The sequence below is a fragment of the Cyprinodon tularosa genome, unplaced genomic scaffold (assembly GCF_016077235.1).
Source record: "Cyprinodon tularosa strain WSP-4 unplaced genomic scaffold, ASM1607723v1 ctg14, whole genome shotgun sequence".
Classification (NCBI taxonomy): domain Eukaryota; kingdom Metazoa; phylum Chordata; class Actinopteri; order Cyprinodontiformes; family Cyprinodontidae; genus Cyprinodon; species Cyprinodon tularosa.
In genome coordinates this window covers 520,180-545,000 of record NW_024038220.1, presented here as the reverse complement: position 1 = coordinate 545,000, position 24,821 = coordinate 520,180, and the positions used below count along the sequence as shown (strand labels likewise).

The window sequence follows — 24,821 nt, the reverse complement described above, 5'->3', positions numbered from 1 at the left end:
GAATGTAGGACGTCTCAGAGCAGAGATGGATATTGAGCATGACGGTGTGGAAGAAATGGGCCACTGAGACCAATGAATGCTGTGAAGTCTGGAAGGGCCATCAGTCACAGATCAGGAACAAGCAGCTCGGGGGCCTGAGATGGCCAGTGACCGCATATCAGGACATAAAGCTTTGGTTTTTCAAAGCATCCTCCGGAAAGGACAGAAGAGATCAGAGAAAACAGAAAAAACAACACAGGTTTAAGGAGGAAATACCCAATTATAAACAAGCAAGAAGCAACAAAAAGTTGGTTAGAGGCAAATAAAATTTTATATAAAGCCTTTTGGTTAATATTGTTGATAAACAGTAACTTAAAGCATTAATAACGGAGGATTAAAAATGGCTGTATACATGAACGAACACAGAAAGAAGATAGTTTCTATTTATTTTATACCCCTTGTCTGTCAGGATTGGGGGGGTTGTTGGAACCTGGACAGGCTGTTATTGCTGTAAAAGATGAGTTTAAAAAGGTAAATTTTCCTTGTTTTTATTAATGCAATGCATTCCGAAGACTGCATAGTTAAAACATTTAAAATCAATGCTATAAAAATTTGTTCTCACTTTACATAAAGTGATAGGGAGCGGATTAGACTTTAAAAAGAAAAAAAACAGCGGTGTCTTCATTGCACTTTACCATTTCAAACATTGACTCTGTAAGCTGAAAAGGCCTTTATCACCTGTGAATCACTGAACAAATATTTAGCTTTCTAACCATTTCCTGTCAACTGTTTCATGTCTGCGTTCCATAGAGTTGACCAAACTGCAGGAGCCTGTGAACACCTGTTCCAGCTCAGGACATTAGACTGTTTTCCAGTTTTAGTTTCTCGTTTTGCTCATGTTTTAGAGCAGAACCCCTGAATATTTTCTAACCAGAAGGCCTTCCTCCTTAAAAGGAGCCATTTGTTTCACAGAGCATCCAATTTCACTGGTTGACCTCCAAACTACTTTTTTTTTTCTTAACATACCCTCTTAAATCAGGATTCAGTTAAAGAGTAAAAAGCTACATGTCAAAACTACTGATTTTCTTGTACTCTGTTGTAGTTTACAATGAAGCAGTATTTTAATCATACAGAGATTTGATCTCTGACTATTTTGAATACTACTGTTGTTGTTGTTTACGTAGTCCCAGTTTGCTGCACCTATAATTCACCTTTCCTATATCTTTCTTCTTCCTTTTTGTCATGCGTGTCCTTTTAGTTCGGAGTGAGAATCAGCTTAGCTCACAGCTGGGTACTCAGGAACAATCATGATTACTGGTGAGACCGAGGGTCACAAAGAAAGTCAGGATTTAAATATTCTGTACCAAGGGCCACAATTAATTGTTTAATAGTTATCAGGATTGCAGCTTTGTCAGAATTCAGAAAGTAAGTCTCCAGCTAAAGACCGTTAAATCCGTCAACAAACTAGAGATTTTTGTTTGATTAGAAGGAATTTTAATGTGATTTTTAGATTCCCAGACAGGTTGAAATAGAACAAATGTTTCAGACCTGTTTTCTCCTGCCTTTTACTCTTTACTCTTATTTATGCTCAGTAAACATCATAACACAGTTCATTAAAACGCCTGCTACATGCTCTTGTTTCTGCAGAGTCTCTCCCCCCAATGCAAAGCATCTCCAGCGGCTTAAAGGAAACCATAAATCCAGGAGATATGGTGCAGGATGCCATCCACAACTTCTCCCCAGCCTATCAGCAGTACACTCAGCAATCCACACAGGAGGTCACACAGCCCAGCGCTAATGGAAAAGTGGCCATGGGCAACAAGAGCTCTCGCAAGTCTGACAAAATCATGCTGATTACATCAGATGATGAGTTCTAGGCATTTTTCCTGCAAGAGACCCAGGTGCCGGTGCCCTTCCCACCCTTACCTCTAACCCCCTGGGGAAAAAAAGCTGCGTTGGATCTCTCACAGAGCCGAGTTAAACACAGGCGGTTCATTTTTACAAGCAAGTATTTAAGGACGTCCTGCTTCTTTTCTGAATGATGATTTAATCAAAGGATGTTTTTCAGGTTTTAAAAGTTTTAAATTTCCTAGCTGAATAAGCTGAGAACTGGTCGGTCTCCATCTTGCTGTGACGATCTCAAAAATTACATGTCATCTTCACTTCATCACAAGAGTCAGGAGACAGGCGCTCCCTTTAAATCAAACCGCCAGATTTTCAGCTGCGTCCCTGATGCCGACTTCGTCTCTGCCATCGCGCCACGGCAGCCTCTCTGGCTGTCTGAAGTGTGTTCCCTCTGAATCATGTCACTTTCAAAGAGCAGATGATTAATATGTGACTCCAGGTGGGAGGCAGGGAAGCAGGCAATGGCTGAGAATGGCACTTCATGGACCGTTACTCACATCTGCTTGTTTGAAGCGTTTGCCGAGTATTCCTCAGCATGGTTTCCTGACAAATGAAAGGCTTTTGTTCAAAGACGCATGAGTTTTAGACCAGGCAATTCAAACTGCAAACTGCTCTTCTCTTTTCTTTGTATCCACCATAGCAGGGGCAAATGAGCTGAACCTGTCTATACAAAATAGGAAGCTGGATATCCTCATTTTTCTTAACAGCACAACTAGATAGCCATGTAACGGATGTTGTTTTGTTCTTGTTTTTTTTTTTTTTTCCAGAAATGGCCTCTCTTGTGTCTATTTTGTATATAGTTTAATGATTTAATTTCATTGCTAAATTTATCCCATCTTGTTAGGTATAAGTTATGACATATGTCCACTAGTTGATTAGTTTTGGTTCTGCAGTTCAGTTTGATCTGTTTTTGTGATGATGTGTAATTCTAAAACTGTTGAATCTATTTATTTGAAAAAGTTCTGGCCATTTCATAAGTTGAACATGTATTTATAAATTGCACCTTTAATCTCTATGTTTTCTTCAGGGACCTTTCTGTGTTTCTTAGTCATTTTCTTTTCTTTTTTTATCTTGTGCCAATGACTTTCTTTTTTTTTTTTTTTTTGAGGCAGTGCATTCATTGTTAATGCAAGTATGTACAGGGTAGTTTGAAACTGGTGTTAAATTCAGATTAAATTATTTGTTTTGAAACTTTCCTGCAACAAACTGAGTGAACGTTTTTAATGAGGAAAAAAATTTATTCAAAGGTATAAAAAAAAGACATGGTAATAATTACCAAATGTTTTTTTCTGTTGGAGCAGGAAAAAAAGTTTTATTTGTACTCAGGGTAGTTTATTGAAAAAGCATGTAAATAAATGAATGTGTATTAAAAAAAATAATAATTTAGCTGTTCTTTAACACAATTACACAAATCAATGAAATAAATACAGACCCAACAGCAAACTAATGACAATTTTAAAGGGAAAGTAACCAGTTTATGCTGCCATTTAGACTTTATTTCAACTCATTGCTAAGAAAAAAAACGGAAAACAAACATAACAAACTCAGCATAGAATTTGCAGTCCTTAAAATAGCATTTGACTTGTTTTGTCCTTTCTATAGCCAGTACTATAGCAGACTCTATCTACATGGCTTAATTCAAAAAGTAACTTGTAGATTGGCTAAACTGGTGTTAAGAGCTTATTTAATCTTATCTTTTTCAGAAAAATAATCAATAGCAACTTTTTCATAAAAATACAAGATCTTTTTATATGTACAATCCATACAAAAAGTGTTGGACGGGATAGAACAGCTCCTGGATGTTACCAAATATATTTACACTTGAGAAAAGGGGGGAAAAAATGTCTGGACCAAGTTTAAACATCTCTAAAAGGAAGCAATCTGTCTAACAAATAAACCACCTACAATTTTAACATCTGCTTAAATGAACTGGAAAAAGGGTTTCTGCTGATCTGAAGAAAATATCTGCGAGGTTACAGAAAATGACTTTGTATTTATTTCACCCAGAGAAAGGTTTGTCTTAATTGGCACTTTAAAAAGAAATTGCACTGACAAATAATCAAGAAAAAAAATGAAAAGTTGTGCTCAAACCAATCAACTTAGTCTCAGATTCAGTATAAGTGCTATTCATTTTCTTTTTAAGATTTACCACTAGAGGTCAGTATAATGCTTTGCATTTTGTCAGTCATGACTACGTCAAATTTAACAATGTAAACAAAATATATTTTTTTGACTTTAGGAGTGAAACAGACTTTCACATTAACAGGTCTGTGTAAGCAACGCTGAATACATAAAGCAGTAAAATCTTTACCATCATGATACATCCTGTACACATAGTACCTATGTGAACCAGGAAAACACAGTTTAATAAGTTAAAAGTTATACGTGAATCCTTAAAAACGCTCTGATGTTGCAGTCATTTAAATAAAACAACTTGTCTTTGTGAGAAAGGAAAAATGCATGTTTAAAAATTTCCACTTGATCTTTTTACATGGTTTGCCACATTCTAATTAGGTCAGTTTTATGTTTCACTTAAATTTTAACATTGCTGATTGACAGATCTTTGTGCTTAAAGCTGACATAACTGCGTTTCCCATCGTCTGCTGGGTTGTAGAATATGAGCTGATCTGAATTTAAATCTCGGTAGCTAATTGTCGAGCATAAATACTCATAATTCAGTTATGTACAGTTATAAATGTGAACACGGTGAGTGATTACACAGACACACCACTCCAATTATAGTAATATAGACAGAAAAAATTATATATATATATATATATATACACGTATATATCTTTTATGTTTTTTGTATGCAGACTGTATAAAACTATCAGAAAAAAACAAAACAAACATGGGACATATCAACATAGGAATTGGGTGAAATTTCAAAGAGTAAAGACACAGCAATGCCCCTGCTTAAAAAATGAAATCACAGCAGGTGGTACAGCAGCATAGTTCCCCATTCTGTTCTTTGCAGCTATTGAACAGGGGAAGAACAGTCATGTCCTCTTAGGCAAGATGAAATCCTGACATGATCCGCCTCTATTATATCACTCCTAGTTGGGAGTGGATCCTCTTTAGGAACAGCTTGTTTTCAAGTCAGCTTTATATTTAAATATTGCAAGATGCTCATATAGAGAAAGTCATTACTGCATTCGATAACTGTTTTTAAAGACGGGCGTCAGGTGTTTCTCTTGTAAAAGAGTGTGTCAAATGCAAAGTAAATAGCTACTGGTTGTAAAAATACCAACACCGGCAGCAGCAGCACTTGTGACCCAGCGTTAGGAATGTGTTTTTTCTTCTGGACGGAGTTATCAAACTATTTGGAAACAGAGCTAGCGATTGCTCTGTCACCTATTTTCTGTAATATACAGGAAGATAGTCGATTTTTATATATATATTTTTTTTTAAGGACAGCTTTCATTATCGCTATATCCAATATGGATTACCCAGCAAAAATTCTACTAAACAATCCCACCACATCATCTCACATTTAAACCCAAGCACATACATTACAGTATTACTGTATCTTTACAGTTATAAGTGCTATGTAACAAATTTTTTCTCAATCTGCTTCATAAACACATCCAAGTGCTTTTAGTAACATGTTGATAAAGATGTTTGTAACCAGTTAATGCTTTTTTTTTTTTTTTTAAAGGAAACTTGTAACTTTGAGCTAAGGGGCTATAAAATAATCATTCAGAAGTTAACTAACTTGCAAAACAGAATCCACCTTTAACTAATTTAACCCTTAAATCCAAAACAAAGAAAAAAGTAGTTTTTCGATTAATCTCCTCATTGGGGCAAAGATAGTTGGAGACATGGTCTAGATTTTGTGTTCCTTTCCAAATACGACAACACAATCCTCTGTGTTTTTTAAACATGCAGTACAAAACACACTCTTTAGCTTTACTATTTCTTAAACTGTTCCTTTTATGGCTTCATAAGCTAAATAAGATGGCATTTTATCTGTCACTTCCAAAACCAAAATTATATAGAAACTTCTACTTTAACTGAAAGCTGGTAAATTTAAAGACTAATTTGGTTGAATTATAGATTACGCCTTTTCATTGAAGGAAATAGCTTTGACGGCCTAACTTATAGTTTGAAAGAAAAGCTTTTATGTCACAAGGTCAAATGGTTTATATTTTATGTTCTGCAGCTTCAAGTATTACACCTGTCTGAGACTGGTCGCCCCATGAAAGACATGGTCTACTAGATTTCTGTCATCAGTCACAGAGGTAGGGTCACAGAGGCCAAACACCCTGCCGGTGCTGGGGGTCAGGACAGGGGGTGAACAGTGTGCAGACAGTGTTAAGTGTGAGGGACAGGCGAACGGAGACAGAACTTTAAATGCAGCATAACGTGACATAGAGCTTGGCACCTAATCCTTCAGTCTAATAAATCACTGAGCATCCTCCCAGTACAGGATGACTTGGTTCAAATAGCAAAGAACCAGCGAAGACCAGGCAGCAGAAGAGAAAGGTCAGTCCTGTCAGCACTAGGAAGGAGCTGAGAATGGGGTTTGGTTGGTGTTGTTGTGGTTAGCGGACTTGACAATGGTGATAACGCTGGTGGTGGCCACCTTGCCTGGTGAGATTGGCCCTCGGGTTACAGTCCTGGCAAAACACTGCAAGGCCTCGTACTTGGCTCGCAGCGCGTCCAGCTCCAGCCTCATGCTGGCATTCTCTCGTGCCAGCTTGTCCACCTCCTGCTGCAGCTCTGTCTTTTGTCTCTCCAGCTCCTCCTTCTGAGTGACACGCTTGATGCGACAGCTGGCGGCATAGCCTCGGTTCTTCAGGGTCCGTCGCCGCTGCTTTAGTCGTACGACATCCTCCTTTGTCAGTCCTCGCAGGTGCTGGTTTAGCTCCCGCACGGACATGGCCACCAACTCATCGTCACTGAGTGCCGGAGCATTCTCACCTGTCTCCTTCTTGACCTGCAATCGGCAGGCAGTAGGTGAAGAACACCTCCATATACAAACACAATTCTAATTGTTTAATTTGTCGGGCTTACCTTTAAAGCTTTGCTTGTCTTGAAATGAGTCGTCATTCCCTGCATGCAGAAAACTGACTTGAACCACACAGTTGTGCACTGCAAATCAAACAGATAAACATCCCATTAATTACAGTATTTACTCATCTGCCTTTATACACATCAGTTTGAACAGCATCCCATTCTTAATGCTTTGGGTTTGTGGCTATTATGGCATGCACTCTTCTGGGAAGATTTTCCCCAAATTCTCTAAATGGTTTCCTATGGTTTTGAGGTTAGTACACTCTACAGGTCAATCAGCTTCTCCTGCCTTACTTTGTGAGCTGGTGCATGACTATGTTAAAACAGGAAGTGGCCATTCCCAAACAGTTCTTACAAAGTTGGCAGCAGGAGCTTTGTCGGAAATCTTTTGGCATATTGATGTTTCTTTTACTGCAACAAACTGGCTGAGCCCAGCTCCCAAAAAAACGTCTCCGAACCATAACCCCATTTGCACAAAACTCTATATTTAACACAGTGCAGCCGGGTGAATGCTGTTCTCCTGGCTACTATCTAACCCAGACAGGCAGTTGGTAGAATAAGGAATGGCTGCAGCAGCTCAGCCATGGAAACCTATCCCATGACAATCTCTATGGACTCTTATTGAGCTCATCTAAAGACACATGAGGTTTGGGGATCTGTATCTATGGAATGTAGAGAGTTGATGACCTCTGCTCTGTTATTAACCCTGCCCTGTTTATAAAATGTGAAAATAATCCCTTTACTGTCCCACAATGGGGAAATTCACTCTGCATTTAACCCATCCCCTTGGGGAGCAGTGGATTACTCTTGTGTGGTGCACTGGGAGCAGTGTGGGGTTAAGGATCTTGCTTGGGAACCCAGAGTGGATGCTGTGGGGTTGAACTGAGTTCTTGCAACCTTCTCAGAGCACAAGCGCACTGCTCTAACCACTAGACCAGGCATCCCCAAAGTCGGTCCTCTAGGGCCCCTGTCCTGCAGGTTTGAGAGGTTTCCCTGCTTTAGCACAGCTGATTATGATGATTGCAGTAGAGCAAAAGCCTGTTAATCAACTATCAATTAAAATCAGCTGTGCTGGAGCAGAGAAACATCTAAAACCTGCAGGACAGCGGCCCTCGAGGACCGAGTTTGGGGATGCCTGCACTAGACCAACATTCCCCTATATTTTAGGTGGCATACAACTGCATAGCTGATTTTCTATTTCTAATATATTCACTTTCACTTTTTTATTACATCCCCTAAGAGTTAACTGTGACATATTCAGTGGTAAGGAAATTTCACGGCTGGGCTGGATTGCACAGGTAGCCTCCTATCATGGTACCAAGCTGTAATTCACTGAGCTCCTAAGGGGCGGCCCATTTTTATCTCTAATGTAGAAGCGCTTTTCATCTCTTGGTGCTGAATTTTATGCACTCTTGGACTGGGAGGTGGTTAGAAATTCAATGATATGGATGAATAAGAAAATATTTCTCGACACATATTTCATTTACAACTTTAAGCCTCAAGTCTTAGGTGTAATATGATTCTAAAAAGCTTTACATCCACTAAAACAATAGCATTGCTCTCGCTGGCTAAAAGCTACACTTGGATATTTATGATGGCTCTTTCATGCATCCTCTTAATTTCAGCATAGTTTAATTTTGGAAATATTTCATTCACTTTAACAGTAAGAGAAATCTGGTTGAGTTTATTATTTTTTAGTTTTTTTTGTGTTTGACATACAGCACTACTCTGGCTTAACCTTTTTTTTTTATTTTTATTTTTTTTTAATCCAGACTCCATCAATGGCTCTTTCTGATTCTATGCACTACAGAAAGGCTGCTTGAAGTGTATTACATCTTTTTGTAACGTTTTAAAAAAATCTGTATCCCAGCTTGTTAACCCAGCATATGCCAGCAGGTGGCAGCAAGACACCACTTTTACCCCACCACTTCTCCACATGTTGAGTGAGGTGAGTTTATTCGAGCAATCAAAAATAAAACAGCTGAAACCCCCTTCCTTTTTTTCACAGAACTAGTGAAACTGTCTGTTTGTGTCTGCTTGAAGAAAAAAAAAAAGAGTGCTGTACAGACAGTGGATACAGTGGAACAGGTTTCTCAGGCTGCTCTTATAACCAAAGAACAAGAAAAAGAAAAGGGGGGGGTAAAGAAACTGAGCAAGTGTGGCACACATCCCTCAAGGCTCCATTTCAGGGCCTGCAGAGCAGCCTGACTGGGAGTTCACTGTTTCATGCTCCACAGCTACCATGGAAACGCCCTGAATGGGCGTGGGAGCGTGAGTCACATGGTCTCCAAATTGGTAAACAACTCTCATTCATAACCGCAGCATACCCCATAGATAGCATTAAAAAGAAGCACAAACTGCTTTAAATCGGATCATTTCATCCCATCTTCACCTTTGTTTCTATGACCTTCCTCTGATTTTTGCCAGATCCAGCCTTTAGCAGAGTTTTCTCCTTTAATGTGGTGTCTCTGGGTCTTCTGTCAGGCCGCAGAGCTCCACATTTTCATCCCACATTATAACATCAGTATAACACTTACAGTTATGCTGAACTTTACAGAGCAGTACAGCTGTGGAAAATTCCAGAAGGGAGAATGTCACGGGGAAATAGTTTCCTTTACAGTCAGTGATGTATTTTTGTAGCGAGACAATGTAGTCTTTCGATTTAAGACCAACTCTCTTTGGTTGGATCCTCTTACACTGGGCTTTCCTGAAGTGCTCCATGCCCTTATTTAACTCTGGCAGATATATTTAGCCCACAGTGCTGACATAAAATTCTGCCAACTAAACAAATCTAGGAGAGTATGTGATAAGTGATACCTCAATGAGAGGACAAATATTCTCCACAGTGCTGTAGACTACGGCTTTCTTTGTAGAAAGAAGATTCCAGATTCTATGTTTATCATGTTTTCACATTTAAAGCAATAAATAAAGCAATGCTAAATCAGGAGTTTGTAAAAAAAGAAGATGCAAAACATCAAAGGTGGCAAAACCAGAGGTGTGTGCATGTCTATTGATAGATATGAGGGCCATCTGGTGTCTCAATTGACTACAAAGTATTCCTTTATCTAAATGTCAGGATGTTTGAATAATGATGATCTAAAACAAACTATTTCAAGAAAGCATGGTGGCCTAGCAGACACATTTTAAGAGGTATTGCATCAGAGAGGGGGGGGGGGGGTCCTCTTTCGCTTCCTTTTGGAATTCTTGGGAAAGTGGTATTGGGCCCCTTCCTCATCAATGGGACCTCTGGTTTGAATCAACATGAAAAGATGTTCCCATGAAATTCTCAGGTGTGTGCTTACTCACTTGCAACCTGCACTAAGACAGTTTTTCATAATTAAGTTTCCTCAGAGGGAAGAAGCAGCAACTATATCAAAGCCAAAGACACAAACAACACGGCTTCTCAGCATAGTTAAGAAAGCTACTCAGATCACGTTTTCCATAGGGGACTTTGAATAGATTCCTCAAAGCAAAGCCGCAGATGGCGGGCAGAAAAAAACGCATTCCTGAGTGAGCACACATGTGCAAACCCTCACATGCATACTGGCAAATCTTCTCAGGAGAGAGAAAACATGCCTTCTGACATATGCTCTGTGATGAACCCAGGCTTGGGGTGAGAGTTGCTATAAAAATTGCTATAAAAATATCAGGCATTTAGGAGAGTCTTAAATGCACCCGCCGCCAAAAATACCATTGTCGGCCTCTGCACATGTGCACAAGTAAGTAGTTCACCATCAGTCTTTGAGGAAGGAAATATAAACAATGCAGATTACTTTTAACTCTATTTTCCCAGTTTCCATGTGTTTCATCACTGAAGACGTAAGCCTAATGACTAAGAGCTAAAGATAACTCTTACTCTGCAGCACTCGACAGATCCAGGCACATTCCTTCTTGGCCTGTTCAAATCTTTAAATGCATAGCAAAAACCAGATGTTTGCATACACAGTATATCTTCTTCTCTCACAGTGAGACTCTAAATCAGCCTAAATCTTTTACGTTATAGAAATATTAGAAACATTCTCTTCAAAAAAACACCAGAATTAAGACATTACTTTTTTTTTTACAGACTTTTTTTGGGGGGTTGCCTACAAACAAATAAGAGTTTCATCTTTCTCCTAGTTTGCATCTGCAAAAAGTATTCTAGCTTTTCTTTCTATAACTTTATCATACTCATGGCTTCCTCCTCTCTGCATGATGGGTAATGAACCAAGATGCTAACCATGGTTAGCATCTTTAAAAGGAATTTGTCTTTTGCTCTCAGGTTAATATCTGGCCTGCACTTTATGTTGAGCCGCAGTGTTCTTTATAAAATACAATTGTGCAATATTACAGCTGCAAAATTTTTTTGCAATGCATTATAGGAGAATTCTAAATTTCATGCATATTTGTAAATTTAAATCCCTTTAATGTGCCACAATGGGGAAATTCAATCTCTGCGTTTAACCCATCCCCTTGAGGAGCAGTGGGCTACCATTGTGCAGCGCCCAGGGAGCAGTGTGGGGTTAAGGGTCTTTGCTCAGGAACCCAGAGTGTAGGCTGTGGAGATCAAACCGGGCACTTGCAACCTTCTCAGAGCACAAGCAAACTGCTCTAACTAGGCCAACACTCCTCAATATTTATCTACTCCAATAATTAATATGGCATTAAATACAGACTTTCACTACTCTCTTTGCTTACATTGTTTTTTCTGTTTTGTGCTGAGCTTCTAAAGCTCACAAAAAATAGTCAGGATGTTGTAATGGAAAAAATGCCAAAAGACTCTGCACTCTATACCACCAAAACAACAGTATTCAGCAACAGCACCAAAATTATCTCTATTCCTTTTTCCTGGAGCACCTTATATACCCATTTTGCACTATATCATGTTGACCTCTGTAGGATACCAAACCAAAGTCATATTTTCATAGAATTGTTAGAACAATACTTACTTTAATAAGGATGTTCAATAAACACAAAAGGAAGTATTGCATTTTACATCCATAGGCGTGCCTCCACATGACGTTTTTAAAGATGCCAATAAATCAATGAAATCATTGTTTCCCAAACTACTAAGTATAACAGCTAATTTAGGAGGATGTGGATTTCAAAATGTGAGGAAAGTAAAGAATATAATTTAAATTAGTTTCTCATTATTGTGATTTTTCATCTAAGTAAATACTGGAATTTTATCTTAAATGGAGAAACTTTACATCTGATATAATGACTGTGAAAAAGAAATATTATATGAATAAAAATAGCTGTTTTTGACTAAATTCATTGATTAAAAAAATAAGACCCATATATATTGTTGAATGGTAGAGAAATAAAAAAAAAACTGCTTACATTATTAATGAGGAAAAGTAAAACAAGAAAAATAAATCCTGACATACCATACATGTTTTTATGTTTGAGGCAAAAAGATCAGTAATCCTCATGTTTAGGGAAATCTACAATTATCAAATCCTTGTTACAGCATGATATCATGGGGCCCAGACGCCTCCTAAAATAAACAGTTTATCACAGAGTTATGAGCTCATCCTTTGTGGTTAAAAAAGAGCTGACTTGTCTTTGCTTTTGTTTTTTGTTTTTAATCTGAAGCAGGCAGAGTTCTCTAAACTTTTCTAAGAAAGCTTTTCCAAGAAAGCAAGAAGTTTTTTTCTTTACTCCTGACTGATGTTCGGGGCACTGCTCTTTCTTCAGCACAGCACATTTGGTGGGATGTTATGCAAAGGAAATGGAGAGCATATCTGCATGGTGAGTCATGCTGTTTACGGGTAAAAAGCGACGACCAGCGGTAGGGAATCACACCCTCCTGATCTGACGTTTCCTGGAAAATCCCGTTGTTTCACAGGGAGGAAGGAAAAGTACAGAGAACCCTGGATATGGTTGCCTCGATCCGGAACCTTTGTACGGAAAGGGAGGAGGACCCACGAAAAGATATTCTCCCAGACATTAGGATAAAGAGAAATGTTAGGAATGCAAGAGGAAACACGCACTTCTATTCACTTTTATAAACTAAGATTAAACGTCAGTGAGCAACAAGAGAAAAATGATCGTTTTCCAAACATTTTTTTTTTATAGTTGAGATCCTATAACAGTATTTGTTTTGTTCAAGCCTAGGCTTGTAAATGGTTTGGATAACTTGTAACTTTTTCTAAAATAATTTTATAGCTGTAAAAAGCTCCTATCAGCTCCATTGACTGACCAAATAATTCAAGTATGCAATACTTAGAACTGAGCCGAGGCAGTCCCATGACCTATGGCTGCTGAGGGGCTCCTGCCAGCTTTGAGGGATAGAAATTTCAGAGGACAGGATAAAAAAAATATTTAGATGTAAAGACATGATGGGGATTGTTTAATGATTTATAATGTAAGGCTCCCAATGATCCACTAAGTTTGAGATAGCAGGAATTTTATGTTTATTTTTCTTTCAAGCAAAGTTATGAGCTCCATCCCAATACAAAATCTAATAAGTTAAACAAAAATAAAAAAGAGAGTTGTGCATTGTTGGTTGTAGATTAGCTGCTTATAACTATTCAACATAACCCAGTTTACTTTTATATATCTAAGCTTATTTGTTGGTGTACATTAAAAAGAGTAACTCCTATTTTTTCTGGAGGAAGAGGGCCCTCAAATTAATCCGCCCGGGATCCTAGACAATCTGGGACCAGCTCTGTTGAAACATTTTAAATAGAAAAACAAGTTTCAGACTACCTAACTCTGAAAATAAAAATGGCTAAATTGTTCAAAATAAGTTTTTTTAAACATAATTATCAACAAGTTAACGTATTTTCCCAGTAAGAGGAGCAAATCACATCACACTAAAAGTATTCCCTTTGAGTCATTCCATCAGAAACCAAAAATTTCACTTTCACAACCATTGACCACAAACAGTTTTGCAATCAACCCTGATTTCATGATTCCATCCTTCGCCGGATTCTGGCACAACGGTAAACCCTGAACATAAGCTACATCGGCTGCCTGTTTAGAGGGGATTTCTGCTAGAGTGCTTTGGTGGCACAATGAGTCAGCTGTTGCAAGTCCTCCCTCCAAAACACACATCATCACTTTGGTGACTGAACCACATGTTAGCCTTATGACAGAGGACTATATATGCTACCACCATCCATATATATATATATATATATATATATATATATATATATATATATATATATATATATATATATATATATATATATATATATATATATATATATATATATATATATATATGTATATATATGTATATATATAAATGTATATATATTATTACTATTTTTCAAGGCTTCACTTTTAAAAAGATGAAATTGTCCAGGGAGCTCATTCTTTTTGTTTTACACTTGTGTAAACAAAATGACTAATAAAATCTGTCTAAGTCATCCTCTGCCCCCCCTAGCTGAAGGACGCCCACCTGAGACAAAACTGAATCAGATCATCCTTCTGGCTTTAAATCTGTGGCACCTCTCTGTGGAAAAAACCACTCACAGACAAATAAAAAAAATATATTTTTTTTAATCACTTGACCAAACACCCACGTTATGCAAAAGATAATGTAAAAGCAATGAGTATCATGTGCCATTAGGTCATTACCCTTTAAAGCACATGACTCTCTTGTCCTGGCCCCAGAAATTAAGATTTATGTTAACCAGAAATGGTACTAAAACAAGTGATAAGATAAAAGCTTTTCTTAGATGATGTATTGTTTCTGGAAATATGTAGGCCCACTCCTCCTCCTATAGACTAGACAGCCCCGGTGGTCTGCAGTGCCCTTTGTCCCACATGTCTACAATGCAGACCACGTGTTGATTTCCATGTCAAAAAAAACATAACTGACATTTTACATCATAGGCATCATGGGAGCGCAGAATGTCAGAATTAGGAGGGATGTGAAAATATTTGTGCGTGGAAATAGTTTCAACAGAGAACTTATCCAATTCTAGGATTTTTTTTTTTTTTCGCTTCCACTTTTCTTAAGAGCTCATGTCACTAAAAAATAATGTAGCATTCAGCATAAGAAAACGACGCAGGGTAGAGTTGTTTTGCGTTGAATAATGACGTAACTTTACAAGTGTTTTGTAATATTTACGTACGTTTTCCAACTTGACGCAATGCTGTAATGATATATACAACTTTTAGACATGCACAGTTAATTTGTTAAATATTTGGATGATTTAAATTGAAAAATAGTAAATAAGGATAAAAACAAGAGCTTAAAATGCTTACGATTTTATGGCTGAAATTTAGGAAAGCGATTATAAAGAGGAGAAAAAAATTATGAGAAGTTCTTTAAATTATATTTCTCACTTCAAACTTAAACACCAACACGTGTCCTCTAAAAAAATTAAACAATAAACGCACTAGTGATCCCATAAACGAGTCTGTCTGCGTCTATCCATCAGCGTGAGAAACTTCAGCAGTTTTCTGAGGAATGTCAAAAACATTTTCTAGGAGGAAAAAAAAAATAAGTCGTACCTCTGTGAACGTTGCTAAATGTTGACGGGGATGCGTAAAGGTGTTGGAGTAGGTTTCCTATCCAAGCGGCGCGGTGGCTTGATCCAAGCGGAGAAACGCGGCAGGCGGGCAGCGCTCAATCCTCGCACTGAATTAACTACAAAACAACAACAATGTACCAACATTCCACGCTCTGCTTCCGCAAGCGCTCACGTCACCGATTCCTCGTGACCGCCCCCTCCATTCATGAAAATAACTTTCTGCTGACGTCAGTCTGGACAGAAGCGGGGGGGATTTGGGGGGGGGTTAAGGCCAGAAATAGAAAACAGATATCGCTGGCAACCGCTTTTGCTTACTTTACAAAACAAACCTGTCAGTAAGCGAAGAAAAACTCAAAGTTATGCAATAAGTTTATTCAGTAAACCTGTTGCTTTTTGCGCTGAGTGAGCCTTTCACGTGCGCGGACGCTCTCATGCCCAGCGTTGAACTACAAGGTTTTCAAAAATGTGTTTTAACGGAGGGAAAACACCCCCTCCCACCCACCCAGTCTGCCTTTTGGGAGCAACAGCATTCCTTTCTAGAGGAAAGTATGCAGAGTAGTAGCCCAGAAGTCACAGGATTTCTCTTATTTTAACTGCAGACTGTAACGTCACTGCTATTCTTGGTAATTAAATACTGAACCTAAATATGTTAAACCTTATAAGGACAAAAGCCTCATTGATTTGCCTTTTCCATTTAGTTTAAAACAATCGGATTTTATTTAGACTGTTTTATTAAAAGAACAAAAGACATCTTGTTTACATTTTGCTTAGCTGGCTCAAACAAAAAGAAAACTGTGGTTACTTAGGGGCCCTTCTGACCTGCAGGATCTAAATTACTTAAATATATGTAGGCTGATATGTAGCTATACACTTTGCTCTTTCATACTTTTTTTAAGCAAAATAAATGCTTATGGTACAAAATGAGGTATTTATCCAAAGGACATTTCTGACCTCATACTCGACAGGTGACTCTTTTGAACCAGCTTCAACAGTTGGTGATTTGTACTCTTTATTTGCTTATGGCCTGCTGTAATAAAACATATACATACATATCTACCAGCACAATTTGATCAATCAAATAACAAGCAATAGAACGAAGAAGGTTAAAATCTCCAGAACAGGAAACATTATAGGAAATATATACTGTCATTCTTATGTGTTATTAAAACTGTTTACATTTTTAATTTATGTTACTGATTACTTATTAACTCCGCCTAGTCTGTAATGGGAATAACTAGAAGGAAACCCCAAAGTAAGGTTGATTTTGTACCTCTTTTTTTTTTTTTTTTTTTTTATCTTCTTGCTGTAAACACCAGAATTTCTCCATTGTGGGTCAATAAAGGGATTTTTAATTCTATTCTATTCTATTCTATCCTTACAGTCTTCCACCAGTCCCATATCTGGTGCAAGACCCAACCAGATACGAATTATGGTGAATAAAAACTTATTTTGTTATTTTGTAAATAAACAATCCAAAATGTATCTTTTTAAATATTGCAAAACTATCCTTCAGTTTAGTTAGACAGCATCACAAATACAAAAGAAATCACAAGGCAGTGTGTGTATGGAGGGGGGTGGGGTGGGTGGAATATGTGTGTATGGGTGCTGACTTGCTTTTGCCTGTTCTTTAGTCACTGACCATTTTTAGGTTAAATATCATTTCTTTATGAAACTGTTTTGCTCCATGATGCTTTACTTTCTCCATGTTTAGCTACGAAAGACAGAAACAGAGATAAGAGAGGAAACCCACTGAAATAGAAGAGCTGTCACAGTCTCAGACAGTCACATGCACACTGTTATCCTAACCTCTAGAGGCTCCTTTACTTTTGCTTGTTTGGTGAGTTGGTTTCAGTGACTGCATTTAATCAGACAATTCAAAGCAAAAACATTTTTTCTTTTGCCTGTGATCAAGGTCAGTTCTCAGAGAAAAATCAATTGGACTTTTGGATTCACAAAGGAGTGTTTGTCCAGCTTAAAAGTTGTCTTCCAGTGAAACTGAGACCAGAGTAACTGAACCAGGCGTTGCATCATATTTGTAGACCGTTATTAATGGTTATGTTTGTGTACTTATGCTTCTGGCTTATGACTAACAAAGTATAACTTCTTCCTCTAAATCACTTATTTGATTAATTGTTAACCAAAGATGGTCTGATTCTCTTTTTTCATGCATATTGCAAAACATTTCAAAGCCAAAAGGCATTTGAAACCGATGACTAACTGTCATTGTTTTCTCAGTTCGTATCACCACCTCAATAACCACAAGCAGCACCACAGCAATTCCTGTATGTAACAGTCAGGCAGATGCATGCACGGGTTGATGAGCCAGTCTGCACCTGCTTCTTTTTTCTTCTTTTTTTACTTAATATGAATTTCAACTCAATGGCAATAACTCAGAACATTTACATTAAAAATATACTTTATATAGGAAGTAGAAAAACTGTGATTAAATAAAATCAAAGAGATGAAACTTAGGTCTATTTTGTTAGCAGAGCATATTAAAAATGTTGCAACTTTAGTTTAAATAGAATTTCAGTGATTAAATAATTACCTTAATTTGATATATCTGAAATCCGTTATAGAATAATAGAAAGAGCACTTCGCAAAGTCTTAATAATGGGAAAGGGAAGTTAGAAAGAAAGGAAGGAATGAAGGAAAAATCTATAAGCATATTAAAAGAGACAACAGTGAATTTCCAGCATCACATAAAAGGAAACACTAATAGAGCAAAAACAAAAACATGAAACCATGAGAAAATGAAAAGTAGAAGTAATGAAAAGAAGCCGGCAAACTCGGTGCATCTCAGGTTTAGAGGGAATTTTCTACAGACCCGAGGAGCATAGAAGTTACATCTGTTTGTTTAGCTCTAGTCCTAAAACATGTTTCTTATAACAAAGTATATTTATCCTCAAGACCATAAATCTCTTATAGAACATTCTTAATACATTTTAAGATATATTATTTTACAAAAAGGAGGTCAATGGAGGAATTTAAGGATTCATAACCGCTTTCTGGGAGATAGGCAAAGACTCCATTGCAATAATAGTGAAAACATAAATGTGAATAAATTAGCAACTAAAGGGGATTCTGATGACATGATGTGACACCATAATCAATGATAGGTTACTGAGACTGACTTTTATTATAAAACATGCTGAAATGGTGAAGATTTAACTGGAACATGCAAGATTTGACTGTATATATATACATATATATATATATATATATATATACATATATATATATATATACATATATATATACATATATATATATATATATACATATATATATACATATATATATATATATATATATATATATATATATATATATATATATATACATATACATATACATATATATATATACATATATATATACATATACATATATATACATATATACATATATATATATATATACATATATATATATATATATACATATATATATATATATATATATACATATATATATATATACATATACATATATATATACATACATATATATATATATATATATATATATATATATATATATATATATATATACATACAGTGGGGCAAAAAAGTATTTAGTCAGCCACCAATAGTGCAAGTTCTCCCACTTAAAAAGATGAGAGAGGCCAGTAATTTTCATCATAGATATACCTCAACTATGAGAGACAAAATGAGAAAAAAGAATCCAGAAAATCACATTGTCTGATTTTTAAATAATTTATTTGCAAAATATGGTGGAAAATAAGTATTTGGTCAATAACAAAAGTTCATCTCAATACTTTGTTATATACCCTTTGTTGGCAATGACAGAGATCAAATGTTTTCTGTAAGTCTTCACAAGGTTTTCATACACTGTTGCTGGTATTTTGGCCCATTCCTCCATGCAGATCTCCTCTAGAGCAGTGATGTTCTGGGGCTGTCGCTGGGCAACACGGACTTTCAACTCCCTCCAAAGATTTTCTATGGGGTTGAGATCTAGAGACTGGCTAGGCCACTCCAGGACCTTGAAATGCTTCTTACGAAGCCACTCCTTTGTTACCTGGGCGGTGTGTTTGGGATCATTGTCATGCTGAAAGACCCCGCCACGTTTCATCTTCAATGCCCTTGCTGATGGAAGGACGTTTTCACTAAAAATTTGACGATACATGGCCCCATTCATTCTTTCCTTCACACGGATCAGTCGTCCTGGTCCCTTAGCAGAAAAACAGCCCCAAAGCATAATTTTTCCACCCCCATGCTTCACTGTAGGTATGGTGTTCTTTGGATGCAACTCAGCATTCTCTCTCCTCCAAACACGACGAGTAGAGTTTTTACCAAAAAGTTCTATTTTGGTTTCATCTGACCATATGATATTCTCCCAGTCATCGTCTGGATCATCCAAATGCTCTCTAGCAAACTTGAGACGGGCCTTGACATGTACTGGCTTAAGCAGGGGGACACGTCTGGCACTGCAGGATTTGAGTCCCTGGCGGCGTAGTGTGTTACTGATGGTAGCCTTTGTTACTTTGGTCCCAGCTCTCTGCAGGTCATTCACTAGGTCCCCCCGTGTGGTTCTGGGATTTTTACTCACCGTTCTTGTGATAATTTTGACCCCACGGGGTGAGATCTTGCGTGGAGCCCCAGATCGAGGAAGATTATCAGTGGTCTAGTATGTTTTCCATTTTCTAATAATTGATCTCACAGTTGATTTCTTCACACCAAGCTGTTTACCTATTGCAGATTCACACTTCCCAGCCTGGTGCAGGTCTATAATTTTGTTTCGGGTGTCCTTTGACAGCTCTCTAGTTTTGGCCATGGTGGAGTTTAGAGTGTGACTGTTTGAGGTTGTGGACAGGTGTCTTTTATACTGATAACGGGTTCAAACAGGTGCCATTAATGAAGGTAACGAGTGGAGGACAGAGGAGCCTCTTACAGAAGAAGTTACAGGTCTGTGAGAGCCAGAAATCTCGCTTGTTTGTAACTGACCAAATACTTATTTTCCACCATATTTTGCAAATAAATTCTTTAAAAATCAGACAATGTGATTTTCTGGATTTTTTTTTCTCATTTTGTCTCTCATAGTTGAGGTATATCTATGATGAAAATTACCGGCCTCTCTCATCTTTTTGAGTGGGAGAACTTGCACTATTGGTGGCTGACTAAATACTTTTTTGCCCCACTGTATATATATATATATATATATATATATATATATATATATATATATATATATATATATATATATATATATATATATATATATATATATAAACCTAAATTATTAGATGAGGATGAAAGAAAAGAAACAACATTTAGACGAATATGTGAGTGATGGTTAATTAAATCAGATTCAGACTAATCAGATTAAAAATCATTTAACCTAACTGGGAAAAGATTTTGTGACTGATGAGAAAAGTCAGATTGAAATACTATTAAAGGTAATTTAACCTGGAGGGGAAAAATATGCAAATCTGGGAATGATATAGACTGAAATTGAAGAAAGGTGTAAAGTGAAGCAAAGACTACTAGTATCTGTGGGAATGTTCCTGCTAATCTGCGTCAGTCTGATATCCAGCTGCTCATTCATTCCAACCCCGCCTGTCTATCTGACTTCGACGCAACGTGTAAATTAAATAACATTCTCCAAACTCTTCAAGTTTCATTCCCCTTTTTTGTTCCTTGGTTTGTGGGATCTGCCTTCTAGCTGGTAGTTTTGGATTACAGGAAGTAACATTGACTCACTAATCTTTTTTCTCTGACTCAGACTCTTCAAGGCAGAAATTTGATCTGGTAGAAAGAGGCCCTCTGTTGAAAAGATGTTTTTTTTTCTCTTCAAAGGCCACTTGATCTTAAGCTAAAGCCCAATTTAGAACTTACAGGATTATTTCAACGCATTGAAACGTTGCAAATAAAATGCATTACAAAAAAATACACATTTTCTCAGTAAAATTTGCTTTAAAAAAGGCCTGACACATCAGAAGTACGCCCCTGATGCTCCGTGAGCCTTACATCATCCTAAAAGCTGACAGACTGGTAATTTTTTCTTTTTTTTGTACACTTGTAGACTGTAGAGTGACACAAGATTTAATTTGGAGCTCTTACTAGACATTCCACTGACTTCACCAAAATGTGTTTCATATGAAAACACTTTACGTAACCAGCTGGCAGCACAAACCTGCATGGAAAGGAACATGGCGGGGTTACAGTAGCAGCGTTGGCAGCAACTGGAAAAGGCTTTTGTGGACAAATCTATGTTTTACCAGATTCTGTAGCGTCATCAAAATGCATTTAATTAGCAAAATACAAGGTAATGTTATTGGAATCTTTATTTACGCACTTCATTTGGGGAGGCTGTAAAATCATCCCATATTTTACCGTTTTGTCACAGCTCAGGAATGAACAGATCACTGCCACTAACCAATGCTGGGAATAAATGAGAACATGAAGGGAATAAAACTGCTTTGATGCTTCAGTTTTATCTTAGCTAACAATATCTTAATATTGTGGATTTTCTACATTAAAACTTGTTTTGAAGGAATCTTGATCCCTATTAAAATTGTGTTTTAAAATGTTTCAGAGCTATTTTGGTTTTTATCTTGATTATGTTAATAAATTATGCAAAGATTAAAGAATTATTAATGCAAAGAGTCTGTTAATACAGAAAGTAGAAAACAAACAGGATTTTAGCAGACTCACAAGTTCAGTAAATTTGTTATTATTGTGGGAGCTAGGATATGGCATTAAATTAATATGGTTTTAACTTGTTATCTTCTTAATATCTGGCCTTACTTCATGAAAGAAGTGATTCAATAAAATATCTTGCTCCATAAAATCTGTCATCTGTTTAATACAAAGGTGGTTGTACAAATGTGAAGGTAAACTGCATGCGCTCTTATTCTCCCATGAAATTATGAGAGAACAACAAGACTTATAGCTAACTGGATCTAAAGCTGAACTTTTAATTTAGTCTTAAGTTGGAGTGATTCAACAATACAAAATAGATCAATTTGGAGTAAAAAATAAATAGCCCTCAGCAGTGTAATAGAAAACAAATGACAGGCAGGTTGAAGCAATCAGATTGAAACAAAGGGTAAAAAACAGCTGTACAGTAAAAGATAAAAATTTTAATTATACTGAAAAGCATCTTATATTCAAAACAATTTACATGTAATTTTTTTTCTAATCTAAAGATCTGCATATATAGTTGTTAATCAATAAAACATCAAGCTTATTTTTTTTTTTTATGGTCAAGACTGTGTAGGAAAGAAATGAAGATTTATTTATTCTGATGGAAACAATGATTAAGAAGTCTAACCGCTTCTTTGAGGGAGGCTCTGTGTGACCACACCTTTGTGCACCAATCTGACTGAAGGAACGCTCTATTTCTGCAGCAGCTTATGTGTGAGGTGGGCAACAATGATACATGTTTTTATAAGTGTGGCACTTCTTTATTTTCAGGTCCACTGATTCTAAACTTTTTTTTTTTCAATCACCTGTTGTTGTATTTACATTTAAAATCTTTTGGGGGGCATATCTTTACCTCCCCATTCCTCTTTAGACATTAGCTGAAACTGTCAGATTGAATTTAAATTGATGTGAAATGTGAACATTTGATTGAAGGTATGTCACTGTTGATTTGATTCTTTCCTACCATTAATTGACCAACTTCTTTATGCTGCTGCTACTAGGCTACATTTGTTTTGCTTGTTACATTTCAAATAGCCAGTAGGGTTTTGAAGGAAGATTTTGGCCTCACCCTCAGCTTGCTGGAAAATATTTACACCCTTCATTTTTTTTCACTATTTGTCATATTACAGTCATAGAGGTTCTCTTCAAAACTTACTTTCAGAGACCTTTGGCCTATTGTTTTATTCCTTAACCCTGCAGTACAATTCTACAAAGCTGTCTCTGCTTTGTGCATTATTTTTTAGGCCTTAACCAGTGCATTTGCACTGACCATGTATCACTAAGTCTTCTATCAAGGAGAATCAAAGTAAAACGGGGTGAATGTAAATGCACTCTACACTCTCTGAGTGTCCGAGTAAGATAGACAACAATGACACATTCACCATAAAACTTAATTGTGTAAAATTAGAAGATAATTAAATGAATTTCTTGAAGAAAAAGTAAAAATTTTCCCCAGCTTTGACTTCACCATAAAAGTAACAACATGATTCATGTTTTCTGTCTACACAGATTACAGGAAAAGCTTTGTTAAGAGGTTCTGAGTCAAACGTGAATCAGATTATCACTTTGTCTAAAAAATAATAAATAGATGGATAAATGCTCCTGTATATCTAAAAAACATTCAAAAAACTTTTAATCCATCCATATTCTCCCACTTATCCCATCAGGGTCATGGTGGGCCAGTGCCTATCTCATACAGTCTAAAAGCAAGAGGCAGGGTACACCCTGGATAGGTGGCAGATCAACACAGAGATCACATACAGTCACACCCAAGCTAGATAACCTAACAATAATGTTTTTGTTGTTGTTGCTTTTTTTTTTTTTTTACCGTGGGAGGAAGCCAGAGTACCCAGAGAGGATGCAGGCATGCATGGGTAGAAAATGCTAACTTCATGCAGAAAGACCCCGCACTGGAAATCAAACCAGGAACCTTGCAACAAACTGCACCACCGTGCAGTCCAAAAAACGTACTAAAACTAAATTGGTTTCTTAATGAAAGTCAATGTACTCACTTCTTGTTTTTGCAACAATTCTGCCGATAAAATTACAGTCAAAAAAAGAAGAAAACTTTTCTTCTTTTTTGTTTGCAGCAATTTGTTATGTTTTATGTAACCTTTTTCCATTTGTAATATGATTTTTTTTAACGGGAGTGTTGGCCAAGTGGTTAGAGCAGTGCACTTGTGCTCTGGAAAGGTTGCAAGTACCCAGTTCGATTCCCACAGTCTGCACTCTGAGTCCCTGAGCAAGACCCTTAACCCCACACTGCTCCCCGGGCACCACCCAAAGACAGCCAACTGCTCCCTAAGTGGATGGGTCAAATGCGAGTTCATTTCTCCAGTGTGAGATCAATTAAAATTCAGTTATTATTATTATTATTATTACTAAACAACTAGCTAAATTCTTTTAAAAAAAGAATACTGATCCATCCAGCCAGCATTTATCAGTATTTCCATGTTGATATTATAAGGAAATGCCACACAGAAAAAAAAACAAAAAACAAAAAAAAAAAACAACAACAAAAAGGCCACACGTCTCTTTACTGCCCTCTTGTGTTCGTCACGCATAAATACAACTTCTAGTTTGGTTACATGGCTCTAATAGTATGAACAAGGGATTCTGCGAAAGCATGAGGACTGCTTACAGTTACACATAGTTAAAGCTTTCTTTTTATATTAATTGTTTTTTTTAAGTATAGCAACCATGCTAATTGTTATCATGCCATCATGTAATTTTAATAGTAAAGTAAAAGAAGGTTGGAAAAAAGCTTGATTGCATTACC

General features: G+C 36.9%; 2 protein-coding genes across 3 annotated transcripts in view; one reads left to right on the top strand and one right to left on the bottom strand.

The window, feature by feature from the left end:
* tmem184a (transmembrane protein 184a) overlaps window positions 1-3,081 on the top strand; it is a 27,716-nt gene extending 24,635 nt beyond the window's left edge. The window contains exon 9 of the mRNA XM_038278231.1: window positions 1,627-3,081. Within this exon, the coding sequence (XP_038134159.1) occupies window positions 1,627-1,856 (230 nt within the window). The 3' untranslated portion in view covers window positions 1,857-3,081. The remainder of the gene's footprint in view (window positions 1-1,626) is intronic.
* A 2,263-nt stretch (window positions 3,082-5,344) lies between these two features.
* On the bottom strand, window positions 5,345-15,529 carry mafk (v-maf avian musculoaponeurotic fibrosarcoma oncogene homolog K). Of its 2 annotated transcripts, none has more exons than XM_038278233.1 (3): window positions 15,355-15,529; window positions 6,901-6,978; window positions 5,345-6,814 (listed from the first exon to the last, which is right to left on the bottom strand). In XM_038278233.1, exons 2-3 carry the CDS (start codon window positions 6,943-6,945, stop codon window positions 6,386-6,388), a joined length of 474 nt encoding a protein of 157 aa, XP_038134161.1. In that variant the 5' UTR covers window positions 6,946-6,978; window positions 15,355-15,529; the 3' UTR covers window positions 5,345-6,385. The 2 variants fall into 2 exon arrangements, with proteins under 2 accessions (XP_038134161.1, XP_038134160.1); XM_038278232.1 differs by having other exon boundaries at window positions 5,345-6,823; window positions 15,355-15,524.
* Window positions 15,530-24,821: the final 9,292 nt, after the last annotated feature.